At 43.2% G+C, this 14,961-nt stretch overlaps 1 protein-coding gene across 2 annotated transcripts in view; it reads left to right on the top strand.

Moving 5' to 3' along the window:
* The window catches only part of LOC147898212 (flowering time control protein FY-like), a 106,298-nt gene that overhangs the window by 87,721 nt on the left and 3,616 nt on the right, over positions 1–14,961 (top strand). For both annotated transcript variants that reach the window (XM_087379133.1, XM_087379134.1), the window contains exons 13-14: positions 14,444–14,522; positions 14,782–14,871. In XM_087379133.1, coding sequence (XP_087235259.1) covers positions 14,444–14,522; positions 14,782–14,871 — 169 coding nt within the window. The remainder of the gene's footprint in view (positions 1–14,443; positions 14,523–14,781; positions 14,872–14,961) is intronic.

The following is a 14,961-nucleotide window of genomic DNA, read 5'->3' as shown; positions in this document are numbered from 1 at the left end:
CAGGGTCTTCACCTCCAAATAGACCCCCATATAGAGTTAGTCAATCTCAACAAGATGAAATCTTTAAGCAAGTCCAAGAACTCTTGGACAAGGGATTGATGCAACCCAGTAGTTCTCCTTTTTGCTCTCCTATCTTATTAGTCCAAAAGAAGGATAAAACCTTTAGGATGTGCATAGACTATAGAGCCTTAAACAAAAAGACGGTTAAGAATTGTTTCCCGATTCCTCGTATAGACAATATCTTTGATCGTTTAGGAGGATTTGAAAATTTCAGCGGCATAGATCTTAAGAGTGGCTACCATCAGGTATGAGCTGTACCTGAGGACATTCATAAAATAGCCTTCGGAACCACATTTGGGCTGTATGAATATATGGTAATGCCATTTGGCCTTACCAATGCCCCAGCCACGTTCAATCGGCTAATGGAACGGTTGTTCAGGAACTATAGACAGTGAACTATAGACAGTTCACTGCCGTCTTCTTTGATGACATCCTCATTTTCAGCAAGAATGAGGAAGAGCATAAGGAGCATCTAAAGATTGTATTTCAAATCTTAGCTGAAAATGATCTTCACATCAATGAGAAGAAAAGTGAGTTCTTTCTTCCTGAGATTCACTATCTTGGTCACATTATCTCACGAGAAGGTGTCTGTATGGACCCAGCCAAGATACAGACAATTGTACAGTGGCCTGACTTGAAGAATGCCCATGAGGTAAGGTCTTTTCTAGGCCTATGCTCATATTACCGAAGGTTTATTTGGCATTTTGCTGAACTTGCAGCCCCTCTACATGATCTCACTAAGAAAAATATGAAGTTCAGATGGACCCAAAAATAAGAGGACTCTTTTAATGCTCTAAAGCATGCCCTGACTACAGCTCATGTACTTATGATTCCTGACTTAAGGAAACCATTCCTAGTAGGAGCTGATGCCAGTGGCGATTGCCTTGGGGCTTCTCTTACCCAGGATGTGTTGGTAAACAAAAAAGAAAGCACGGAGTGAACACAAAATCATAAATCTTGCTTATAGAATGAAGAAAGATGAGGTCCTTAAGTAGGCACCTCTTATATGATCACTGACATCACTGATGACTTCAGAGCTCCACAATCATCTCCTCAATCTGCTCCTAGATTCTCTCAATCATCTTATGTGGCTTGTACCACCACCTAAGTGTGCTTATGGGCACCTAACTGTGCCTCCAGCACACACACATAGAAACCAAGGTGTGCCTGAGGCATACACCTTGAGATATCCCAACAAACCCCCCCTCAAGGAAATGCCTCAGGCTATGTCAAGGATACATCTAGCACAAGGTGTCACATGCCATCTCATGGTGGTCATGGATCTATCAATGGCTAGGATCTGAAGCTAGCAAGGGTTCCCATGGGTGTAAGGTAAACAAAAGGGATACAAAAGATCTTCCAATGGTTATCTCCCCTGCATGTACATGCACACAATGTCTGTAGGAGGTACCATGGAGAAAACACATACACATGGCCTACATCATATGGTGACCAGAGGTGTTTACAAAACACACAAAACACAATAGTTTATTTCATTCATTTTGGAGGACTATCCAGGCTGAGTACCTTGACTCAACAAAAGAGAGATCTGGAGCATACATGGAGATGATTCAAAAAGCATAATCTTCAAAGGATGCCTCATCTTGTGGAGGCACATCAACTGAAAGTAGATTGGCATTTTCTGTCTTTGAAGTTGCTTCCTTTTTGGCAACCATTATCTTGGCAATCTGCAGCAAGGAAGCCATGTTGGCATTCTCTTCCATTGCAGCATAACAAGACATTGCTTTATGATTTGGCTTTCCACATATTTTGCATAAGCAAGCCATGAGAGGGTCTAACCTAGGAATTGGGCAGTGTCTTCTCTCTTACAAGGCTAGAATAACAACTGAAAAGCTTCAAAATATAAGCATTTAATGTAGCAAAGACTTGTGACCAAATTTCAATCAATGATGCTTTCACTTACTTGCTTCACAGAGGTGGCTAAATGAAAGCTTTCCAAGCAAACCCAGGTGTAGCAACTCAAAGCAAAGCTGTAGCCACAGTTGTACTGATGCTTTTCAAAACTTCAAAACGTCAGAAATGCTAATGTAGCATCACATTCACAACCTTGTCAAAACTGTCAAAAACAGAGGCTTGAACAGGGCTTGTATCTCACTCTCCAAAGCAAAGAAAAAGGGGCTTTCTGAGGCAAAAGAAAGCTCATATACCAGAGAGAATCCACTGAGGAGGTTGGGCGAAATGGCGCGTTGTTTTGCCCGGGGGAGTTGCTGCAGGCTGAACCTGAGTTTTGACGATTTCTGCTTCGTTACTGAACCAAATGAGCTGAAAAATGACTCAAAATGTTCGTCTTCAGGTCGCCATCTACTCCTAAGAGGGCTCGAGCAATGGCGCAGCAAGCAGGGAGTATTTTGCAACATAAGAATGACGAAAAAATGCGCTGTTTGGAGAATGGCAGCCAGCAGAGATGTTTTTTTTTCAATTGCTTGCAGGTGGAGGTTCGCCCAAACAAGGGGTATCTCCAGCAGGAAGGGCTTGGAGAATGGCGGAGAACTGAGGGAGAACAAGCTTTAGCAAGATTTGGGAAGAAAGAGAAGAAATGGTGAAGATGAAGAGGAAGAAGAAGAAGATGATGTGGCAGGAATGGGCTCAAGGGGGATCAAAGGGCTCTGATACCATGTTGGTAAACTGAAAAGAAAGCACGGAGTGAACACAAACTCAGAAATCTTGCTTATAGAATGAAGAAAGATGAGGTCCTTAAGTAGGCACCTCTTACATGATCACTGACATCACTGATGACTTCAGAGCTCCACAATCATCTCCTCAATCTGCTCCTGGATTCTCTCAATCATCCTATGTGGCTTCTACCACCACCTAACTGTGCTTATGGGCACCTAACTGTGCCTCTAGCACACACACATAGAAACCAAGGTGTGCCTGAGGCATACACCTTGAGATATCCCAACAGGATGGTCATGCTGTGGCCTTTGAAAGCCGACGGCTAAGAGATGCTGAACTTCAATATGATATCTATGAAAAAGAACTCTTAGCTGTAATTCTCGCTCTCAAACTTTGGAAACATTATCTTTTAGGGATAGATTTTCTTGTAAAAACTGATCATGAAAGTCTTAAATATTTTCTAACTCAACCTCTGATCAGAGAGAGACATATGAAATAGTCTACCTTTCTGCAATCATTTCATTTTCAGATACAATATACTCCTGGAAAAGAGAATGTAGTGGCTGATGCCCTTTCTCGTAGACCATGGCTTCACCATATTTCAGTTCCCCATCATGATGAGCTAACAGCCCTCAAAGAATTCTATGAGGGAGATGCTGATTTTGCTCAGCCATGGGCACATTTGAAAGATGGAGGCACCCATCATGCCTAACACATCAGGGATGGCTATTTATTCATGGAGAACAAACTATGTATCACAAAGTAGCTTAGATCTAAAGTGATGGAGGAAAGCCATAACCCACCCTATGCTGGTCACAGGGGTATTGTGGCCACTTTTTCAGCCATGGATAAATTTTTCTACTAGCCTAACATGAAAAAGGAAACTGCTGCCTACATTTCAGCTTGTCTCGCATGTCAAAAAGCTAAGTATGAGAGAGGAATACCCAAGGGTTTACTTCAGCCCCTACCGATTCCTGAGAGACCATGGGAACACATCACCATGGACTTCATTACAGGAATTTCCAGGACCAATCAAAATCATGACATGATTTGGGTGATAGTAGATCGATTCAGCAAGCAAGCCCACTTCATTCCTTGCAGAAAGAATCTCAAGGCACGTGAAGCTGCCCATTTATTTATTAGACACATCTTTAGACACCATGGCATGCCCAAGTCTATAGTATCAGATAGAGACTCAAAGTTCACTAGTAACTTCTAGCAGGCTTTGTTTGAGAACCTTGGAACTCTTCTAAGTTTCTCCTCAACTTTTCATCCTCAAACGGATGGCCAAACTGAAGTTATGAATAGTACACTCTTGGATTTGCTGAAATTTTTATGTGCATGAGCAGCAAACCTTTTGGGAGAAATTCCTTCCTCTTGTGGAGTTTGCTTATAACAACACAATTCATTCCTCCACTGGAAAAGCTCCTTTCGAAATTGTATATGGTAGATCTTTACCAACTCCACTGATGCAAACAAAAGAGAAAATCTTTGCCGCTGATCAATTCGTGGAGGATTATGACTCTGCTTATGCCACGGTTCGAGCAGCCATTCAAAAGGCACAGGACAAACAAAGAGCAACTGCAAATAAAAGATGGAGGGTGCTTGCAGTGAAAGAAGGCCAATGGGTCTTATTGAAATTTGAGAAAGCCTGATTAAAAACCAAAGTGGGCAAAAAGTGCATCTACTTCAAGCTATCCTTTCGATATTATGGTCCTTTTCAGGTGTTGCAGGTAATAAATGATGTCTCAGTCCAATTGAGACTTCCAGAGCATTGGAAGATCCACGATGTCTTCCACGTAAGCTTGGTGAAACCCTTCATTGGGGAACCACCTCAAGAGCCCACACTGGACGATGCACCTGAAGTAGAGGACACTGAGATCTTGTTGATCCCAGAGCAAATTATTCTGCATAACTTCACTACAGGATGTCGAGGCACGACTCGCAAAATGTACCTTTTGAAGTTCAGAGGGCTCCCATCCACCGATGCCCAATGGGTGGACAGAGCTACATTTCAGGAGTATCCTGAAATCTTGGATGCTTATGAGGAAGCATTTCAGTTGAGGACAACCGAATGAAAGATGGAGGGAATGTCATCCTGCTTCAACATGTATCCACTTGCTTGGTACTATTTCTTTTTGTTTTTCAATAGTATGCTTATTAAGAAATGAAATGTTTTCCTACTGTTCAGTTACGGACAATGGGGACTAGGTCTAGCATTTGAGGATGGATCCCCTTGCTTGGGGTTATGGGCATTAGTGACCCACAAGAGTGATGGCCTCTCTTTGAGAGGGACATCTGGAAACCACACCCCACCCGAGTACCCAAACATGGGACCAATCAAATGCACAGATTGCATACTGACCTAGGAACCATTCAAGAGAATGTTCCTTGAGCTTTGGGTGTGGGCTTGGCAGCATGCCAAGAGTAATGGAGATACAAGATAAGATGACAAACAAATGAGCTCAGTATGATTTCTCTCATCCTCGAGTTTTGTGGCTGGACTCCTCTCTACATTTATGATACTGGATCAATGATTCGGGATCTGCATCCTGCTCCTATACGTGTTGATGTCACGATCTTATATATGAAGCGATGGATCCGATCCATAAAATCTACCATGCAGATAGTCACTTGCTTTCCATTCCACCCGTACTATCAAATACACTTTGTGGATGCTTCTTCTATCACACAACATCAAATCTTTATCAAACTTGTGAACATAATGATTTTGCCAAGAATTGCACCTGTTAACCATCATCTTCTAGTTGAAACATTAGCATCATTAGCAACTTTGGCCTTGAAGTTGGTGGGGTATATAAACAGCAGGATTGCCAATTATGACCTTAGAGTACGTCAATAGATAGTCCAAACTGTTAGGAACCCGTGGCTGCGATCAGAATTGAATTCTGTTAACTTTGAAATTTTAGGGTTTTTGGGAGTGACACGTGGCAGACTGCCACATGGAATCTGAGCTGGCAGGTCAGTCCACCTGTCCCACACATGTGGCAGCATGCATGGCAAGTGGCAGGGCATGTAGGCCAAGTGTCTGGCCCCAAATCTGGTAGATTTGGGGCAGGTTGTGGGCTGTCCTCTTTGGGACTGCAGCCCACCAAAAATTTGGGACAAGTGTCCACCTTCCACTCTAAGCCTGGGGGGGGGGGGGGCTGAGCCTATAAAAGAAGGCCTCTCCCCTTCATTCCCTACATGAAAAATTCGTCACTTTTCTTCTCCCTCCTTTTGGTTGATGCAGCAGAACCTCTCCAGCTCCTTGGGTGCAGCCAGCTTCTCCCCAGGCCATTCTCTCACCTCAGCAGCACTTTCTCTCTCTACAGTAGCACACACACTCTCTCTACAGTTTCAGCCCCACCTCTCTAGAAATCTGCCCCCTCTCAGCTCTTCTAGAACAGCACCAGCATCCTCTCTCCTCCTAGCCTGGAGCAGCCACAGCTCGTTTCTCTCTCCTACTGCAGAATTTCTCTCTCTACTGTTCCAGCCCATTCCCCTTGCAGAAATCTGCCTTTCTGGGCACCTCTGGAACAGCAGCAGCTCCTCTCTTACATCCCTCCCTTGGGATCAGCATTGGCACTCTCTCTCTACATCTATCACTCCATAAAGGCTTTCTCTCTCTAGCCTACAGGCTGTTTTTCTAGGCTGTTCTCATTCCAGCCCCATTTCCACACTCTCCTCACCCAAGGTAGCTTCAGAGGCATCAAGGACTTCATCTACAAAAGGGTCAAGTTGCGAAGGGAGTTTGTATTGTCAACTTTATCTCACTTACAGTACTATTTCATGTTGTTTCTACTATCTTTCTAGAAACTAGTGCTTGCCTCTAATGTTGGATGTAAGTGGTGATTGTTGCAGGCTTCTTCCTTGTGGATTGGGCAAGCCAAGAGTTGAAAGCTGAGCTCAGAGTCCTCCTTTTTGTTGTCTACCTTGTACATATGCTCTTGAGTCTTGTATCTAGGTCCTAGGCTTTCACTGAGTTCATCAGTTTGGAAGGTGCATTGCACCTTAGTCTTGTATCTCCATTTTCAAGAATAAAGTGAGCTTGGGGGGGGGGGCCCATCTTGGCCCCTCAATCATATTGCAATTTCCAATGATGTCACTTTGTGTTTAAGCTGTATAAGTGTTAATTCCAGCTTAATTGCAATCTCTTAAGTTCAAATATATGTGTTTGGCAACTCGCAATCATTTCATTCAAACGCCTCTGCGAAATCCGTTGTCTGAATTGATACTCATTGGAGTCTGTAGCTCCTGTAGTCTCCTAATCATGCGAGTGCCCCTAACCTACTTATTACATTACATTGGTCACTGCTAAATTATAATAATAATTCTAACACCCCCCTGCAGTGCCAATGTCATGCACAAGGAAATGATCAATCGCCAAAAGGAGATAAGTTCAGGGCACTGCGAAATGCCTCAAACTTTTCACGTGGAAGTGCTTTGGTGAAGATGTCTGCAATATTGTCATGTGTTGACACATAGATCATACTGATCTCTGTTGCATGCAACTTCTCTCTAACATAGTGATAGTGAACCTCAATGTGCTTTGTGCGAGCATGAAACATAGGATTCTTTGCCACTGCTATAGCACTCTGCTATTAGTGAGAATCGGAGAAGGACCTTCCAATGAAAGATGAAGATCAGCAAACAAACGACGCAGCCAAACACATTCAATTGTCGCTGTGAAAGCTGCCCTGCACTCAGCTTCACATGAGGAGGTAGCCACTGTAGATTGTTTCTTGCTCAACCAAGAAATGCAAGCATGTCCTGAGTCACTGTAAGCATGCATCTGCAAGTCACCCCCCTTGGGAAACATCAAGCCAAAAGACTTTGTACCTTGCAAGTAACGAAAGATGCGTTTTACAGCCTGCCAATGCATAATCTTTGGGCTGTGCATATACCTGCTCACCTGAGAAACTGAAAACTGAATATCAGGTCATGTATTGCAGAGATAAATGAGGCATCCAACAGCTTGACTATAGAGTGTGACATCAATTGATTCACCCGCATCATGCATTGTAAGCTTCAGCCCCGGCTCCATGGGAGTGGACATAGGCTTGCAATCATGCATGTTGAATCTGTCCAAGAGCTTTTGAACATACTTGGATTGAGACATAACAATGCCACGTTTCTCTTGAATAAACTGGATCCCCAAAAAGAAATGTAACAAGCCCAAGTCTGACATATCAAATGTAGCTTTCAATTGGGCCTTGAAATCTGCAATTACTTCCTCATTTGATCCGGTGAGCAGCATGTCATCTACATAAAGAATGATGACCAGAATATCCCCCCCATCCTTCTTGATGTAGAGGGTGCTCTCAGTTGAACTTTTGTGCAGCCCCTTGCTGGTCAGAAAGGCATCAATTTTGGCATACCATGCAGGTGGGGCTTGTTTCAGCCCATACAAAGCTTTATTCAGCTTGCATACCTAAGGTGCATTTCTTGAAATTTCAAAGCCCGGAGGTTGTTTGACATAAACCTCTTCCAACGTGTCTCCATTAAGGAAAGCTGTTTTAATGTCCAACTGATGAACATTCCATTCAAAATTTGTAGCCATGGCTATAACTGACCTGACGGTGGTCATCTTGGATGTAGGAGCAAAAGTCTCCTCATAATCTATGCCTTTTTTCTGAGCATATCCTTTTGCAACCAGCCTTGCCTTGTACCGATCAATGGACCCATCTGGCTTTCTTTTGACTTTGAATACCCACCGTGTACCTATGGCATTCTTACCTGGTGGCAAATCCACAACATCCCAAGTCTGATTTTTATGAATGGACTGCAACTCATCGTGCATGGCATTCATCCAATGCACATTATCTTTTGCTTCTTCAAATGTCTCAGGCTCCTCCTCATTAAGAAGAGTACCTGCATAAGCTGATTCAACTGAATGAGCTCCTCCCATGTGCCTTACTGCACTACGAGTTCTGCCAGGCAATGGAGCTTCAAGCCTACTCTCCCTGAGAGTCTGAAGCAACCAATGCGGGACTGTTTTGGCTGCGTTTATCTCTTGAATTTCTTGCCTGACAACTTCATCCACACCCTGAGGTTGTACCAATTCAGCTGGGGGCTGAAGTTGTACTTGTGGAGCTGGCGGAGGTTGCTGTAAATTCCGAGTTTCAGCGGGGGAACCAAATGCTATAGGAAGCATCCCCTCAAACACATCATCTGAAGGGGCCGGAATCTGAAATTCAGCATTTGTATGTGCAGAATTTTCAGAGAATATGACATCTCTATTAACAAAAATCTTGCGTGTAGCAGGATTGTAGAGACGATAGCCTTTGCTTTGTGAACTATATCCCACAAAAATGCATTTGAGTGCCTTATCACTTGTGTCTGAACTCCACAGGCACGTGGGCATATGCTACACAACCAAAAACTCTGAAATGGTCCACTGAAGGCTTTCGCCCATGCCATGCCTCATAGGGAGTGATTGTCTTCAAAGCCTTTGTAGGAGCCTGATTTAAAATATAGTTAGCACACATGAGGCCTTCCAGCCAAAACCTGTGAGGCAACTTCTTACTTGTGAGTATGCATCTATATCCATTTCCATCAGCTTTGCCATTCTGTTGATGTGTAAGCCTCAGTGTAAGCTGATGCATAATGCCTTTTTCTTTCAGAAATGTCTCAAATTCATGAGACATATATTTCTACCCTCGATTTGTGCGAAGTGTTTGCACGTTGAGTCCTGTCTCATTCTCAACCATAGCCACAAAGTGTTTGAAATGCATAAACACTTCTGATTTTGCCTTGAGACCATAGACCCAAGTGTAGTTGGTAAAGTCATCTATGAATGTAACAAAATAGAGATAACCCCCAAAAGCAGGTGTCCTCATGGGACCGCAGACATCACTGTAGATAAGCTGCAATTTTCTTGTAGCTTTCACTGCACCATCCTTCTTGAAGGGAAGCCTATGCATTTTGCCAAGAATGCAACCTTCACATGCATGAGGAGGAGGCGACTCCAAAGGAGGTAATGCATCAACCATATCATGTCTCTGAAGTGTCATTAAGCTGCCATAGCTCATGTGCCCATACCTGGCATGCCATAACTCCGCATTCTGCATCGCAGCAGTGGGAGTGCTAACTGATAATGCAAGATGGGATCTTTTTTCATATAGATCAAGCTGAAAAAGACCTCGATACAAAGTGCCAGGCAACCTCAAAGCATATTCATTTTCTTTGTCTCTGACTGCACACTTGTCATCATAAAAAACAACCTGAAATCCTCCTCTATTGAGTGAGGACACTGAAAGCAAATTCTTCTTTATACCTGGCACATAGAGTACATCTGAAATTCTGAAATCTGTGCCATCAGTGGATGTGAGAATAATGTCTCCCACTCCACACACTGAATAAGAAGAATTATTTGCACAAGTTACCTTCTTCTTGGTGGGTGAAAAATGTAGAGTTACAAACAGATTTTTCTTGGAAGTGATATGCTTTGAAGCACCACTATCAAAATACCAAGTATGTAGTGTCTCATCAACATTGAAAGAGCATTCATCCTTTGAAGAATCGTAACTACAAGTCAAAAAAGCATACGGGTCATCATGATTAGTGGCTGTAGTATCTGAACTACCCACTGAAAATTCTGAAGTGCAAGACAAAAAGGCATAGTGCTCTTCAACCAAGTTGGTTGCAACATCTCCTCCATCATGGCAATGTGGACCTGATGCATCTGATACAGCCATACTGGAATCCCTTTTCTTTTCTTTGGCTATGCGCTTCTTGCACTCTCCAATATAATGACCTAGCTTCTTGCAATAATGACAGATGTCCTTCTTTTTCTAGCTTGTTTGTATCACCATGTCATCATCTTCTTTCCCACCTCCACTTTCTTCTCCATTTTGCCCCTTTCTACCCAACCACTTGGAGGGCTGAATTCTCCTACAGGCGACCTCTTCTAGAGTCCTTCTGGCTGGAGAGACCCTTCATATAGGCGACCTCCCACGTTAGAGCAATTAAGGAATGGTGCCCTCAGACCCGCGCAATAGCCGCTTTCTTTTTGACGCCATTTCGTGCAATACGACTTGTTGGATCAACCATTTCAAAATTCCTCTGAACCACACTTGCACAACAACATGAGCTAGCCCCTGTCCAAATTTGAAGTGAAATGGTCCACCAAGGAGGGAGCAAACGCGGTATAATGAACCTCTTGACAGAAAGAGAAATTACTGAAAGAGCCTGTGCATCTCTAGAGTCCCATCTTTTCTGCTCTGCTGTGGGAGCTCTTGGAGCGGCTGCTCCAATCACCTATGCTGTATTTGTACAAACCTCTACCCCTACCTCCAGCTATAGGAGTGACAGATATAGGTGTTGTATCTAGTCTTTCTTCATCTCCATTGACATAATCCCAAAGATTTCTGCCAACCAAGATATTGCGAACCATGAAACTCCACAAAGAGTAGTTGGTGCCGTCCAACTTATTCTCTTGTGTGAGAACCCCGAACACCTCATTTGAGTTGTTTTGAGCCATTTTCACCAGATCATTTCAGAAAAAAAAAATATAGCAGACAGACCAGGTGAAATCCCTCGTGGGATATAAAATATACAAGTAAAATCTGCAAAGAATAATATGACCATAGTGAAAAACACTGTCACAGCTTGTCAAAGGCTCAAAATGCACCACACTGCTCTGCTCAATGCCCCAAAAATCTGCAAATAGAATTTGCAAAAAGTGGCAAAAGTCTGCAATTTGACTCGTACCGAATCCAAAATTGTTTGCAAACTTGCAAAATTCTCTTTTACCTGCAAAATTGCAACTCGAATGCAAAAGCCCCAATTTCTTGTGGGAGATTGCATACAAAAGAGGGCAAATAGTCTGAAAGCCCCAAGTGTTGCACAAATTGCACTTTGCCTGCAAAAGCCCCAAATTTCACTGCAAAATTGCAGTGTGATTGCAAAAGCCCCAATTTCTTGGACAACTTGCAATGTCTGCCCACAAATACAGAATGCCCCAAATTCTCTGCAAGATCTAAGCCAAACAATGGCTATCTGTAGATAATGCCTGCCAGAAAATAACTGCTTGAGTACTTGCAAGAATATAACCTGCACAAAAGTGCGGATGCCAACCAAAAGTACAAGGGCCTGCAAAATGTACGAAAATCCGTATGTACTATGTACATTGTACGGAAGTACCGAAACCTGTACGGTTGTATGGACGATTTGCAGGTGCCACACATGCGGCGCAGTTGTACGGTTGAATATACGGTGAAGTACGGACTGTCAATCCGTCGTACGGAAACTGATGGCGGAGTTGTACGGACCTGACAGCGGTACGGAATCGTATGATGGTACGGAGTGTACGGCGCCTGTGTACAGACGACTGTGTACGGATGCCTATGTACGGACGTACGGCCAGTTGACGAGCTACTGTACAGGTTTCGTATAGTCGACTGACAGCGGTACGGCTGCACAAAGATGGCGCGCAAATCGATGGTACAGACAACGTATAGGCTAAGTAGTTGCAGCACTTCACCTACGTACGGACGCGCTGCTTGCAGTACTAGCAGTATGGGCGTTGTACAGAATAGTGGCACAGATGTACGGGCTTGCGTAGGTACAGTACGGACAGCAGGAGCGTGAGCTTCGTAAATTGAAGCGTGGGCTGTACGGCTGTAAAGGGTTGTTGAGCAGGGAGCTAGGCAGGAAGTTAGGAGTAGGGTCTTGCTACTTTGATACCAAATGTTAGAAAAGAGTGTGTGAGAGCAAAAGGGCTGAACGTAGTGCTTGTAATAGAAGAAGTGAGTAATACAAGAAGTGGGATAGGTTTTGTGAGTGACAAAACCTTATCCTTCACTAACCGTAGTTAGTGAACTATCTGTGGTTAGGGGGAAAAACCTCTAAAGGAGGGAAAAGTCTCCCTAACCTACTTATTACATTACATTGGTCACTGCTAAATTATAATAATAATTCTAACACTTGGCTAAGTGACTTAGTACACTAGGTCAAGGGCACGGTCAAAATGGATCTGGATGCGTGTAGGCGTGGGGGGATTCTCCGCGTGGCTGGCATAGTGCCAGAGATATGGAAGGCCAAGTATGAGTGGTCAGCTCTAAGTGGGGGGGTATGGCAAAGTCGTGTATCCCTGAGACAAAGTCTAGTGGGCCTGGTAGATAGTCCACTGTATGCAGGAAGCAGGTCTGTTTCCCAGAAGATGGCCATCGATGGAGACCATTGTAGATGATCAGGTCGTAGATTGCCCCCAGCTCAAGCAGATGTCGTCCATATTTTGTCACTTGTCGGGCATTTACAGATTGTCTCAATATCCCGAGCTCAGCGACATCTAGCTCCGGGACTATGTGTGGATCTCTCTCATCTGTGAAGTCAAGCTGTGAAGTCAAGCAGGCCCACTTGTTTATTACCTGTCCGTGCATTGAAATCCCCTAGGAGGAGTTTGTCTCCCTGTCTGGAGAATTTCGTGATGTGATGATGGATGGTCTCATATGGGCTGTGTCCATTGGTATTGACCTCTCCTGCATAGGATGATGTGTCTGGAGGGAAGGAGCACACCACAATGAAGATAGGTCGGGCATCTGGAAGTTGAACTCGTATCCACATGTGCCGGGCATGCTCCTCTCTCCGGACCACAGAGATAAGTGATCTCATGTGCGATTTGAAAAGGACAGCCACTCCTCTAGAGCCTCATACTCCGTTCTCTCTCCTCAACTCCCTCTTATGAGCTGATTTACATGTGTATCCTGCTGCTGCAGGCAGCCCTCTCTCTTGGCTTTCATGTGTCTCAATGTAGAAGATCACATCTCTGTCATTATACATTTCCAAGAAACCTCCTGGGTCGGACCATAGTGTGCCATTACAATTCCATACTGCTATTTTCAGTCCGGTGTGTGCACACATCCCGTGGGCTTGACACCGTCAGAATTCTCCCTCTTCTTTATCCTCTTTATCTCCTCTCTCTCGGATGATAACTCTCTCGGTGAACTTAGTTTCCATATAGCCAAACTAGATGAACGTAGTTTCCATGTCATGAACAGTCTAGATTCTCTCTTTCAATCTAGGGTCACCTTTTAAATCCATCCATTTTAATGGGCTCCCTCTTGAGTTTTTCCAATTATCACATTTCCCATGAAATTAAAAACACTTGCCATCATGGCTTTGGTTAAGTTTTTTTCTTATTAAGTCTTGCCGTACCACTTCATTTAGAGAGGGTCACGTTGGATCTATCATGCTAGATGAAGTGAGGCTCTTATGTGGGTCATGTAAGGCGAAATATATATTTTGCCAAATCTTTAGCATAGGCAGTGTCCAAAGAAAAAGTGTAGACATGTAGAACTCATTCTTATGCAAAAACAAATGAGGAGTGTGAAGACTGAAAGCTAAAGTTTTAAGGGAAAGGGTATGTTAACCAGTGTAATGCATTGTGACTGGTCTTTCTGTAAGATTGAGTTGAGATGTCAATGCAATGTTTGTGAGGCATGTGATTGACACATTTGTAAAATTCCAAGGTGCAGATATTGTAACTATATTTTGATATTTTCTGTTGTCCTCGAAGAGAATAAGATGAAGTTATTGGGAGATTGTTTCGTGTGGTTGAGGGGACTGCATTTACAATTGCTATCATTTGAGCAAAATTTCGATTTTACCAGAAACCTTATCATAAAAGCTTCTGTGTTTGAATGTATATGAATAAATAAGAAGTATCATTGTATGTACGTACGTATGTATGTGATGGTATGCATATGTAGGGGCACCAGTAACTTGGTTTACATCACTGCAGGTCTAGCTTGGCACCCGTTCCATGAGGAGTTGTTTGTGAGTGGCAGCTATGATGGAACTATCATGTACTGGGTTGTTGGGTAATATTTATTTAATCCTTTTTGCCCTTTTGATGCAAAAGATGGGGTATTAAGCTGCTAGAACAACAAAAAATCTAAATTTGTATGATTGGACTTATTCTAGTCTTACAAAGGTATATTAAGCTGTTAGAAGTGAGCAATATTGTTAATGCCCAAATATCTGATGGGACATCTAAAGTAAATCAATGCATTCAAGTTTTGATAATTTATATAAGTAATTTCTGGTTAGAATGTGGTCTAACTACTTCCCTTCTGATAGGCATGAGATTCCACAGGCTGAAGTCACTAATGCTCATGAAAATAGCGTATGGGATTTGGCCTGGCATCCAATGGGTCACATTTTATGCAGGTATTTCAGAAGCCACCCATTTTGAGTTCCACGACACTTCAATTTATTATAAACCTCTATTCATGTGGCCTTTGCAAGTGTGATTATGTT

This window comes from Dipteris shenzhenensis, chromosome 9 (genome assembly GCF_047967505.1).
Source record: "Dipteris shenzhenensis isolate YYH24624 ecotype China chromosome 9, Dip_SZ_1.0, whole genome shotgun sequence".
In the NCBI taxonomy this organism is placed as follows: Eukaryota; Viridiplantae; Streptophyta; class Polypodiopsida; order Gleicheniales; family Dipteridaceae; genus Dipteris; species Dipteris shenzhenensis.
The sequence above is the reverse complement of the archived record's forward strand: the minus strand, read 5'-3'. Positions and strand labels throughout refer to the sequence as shown.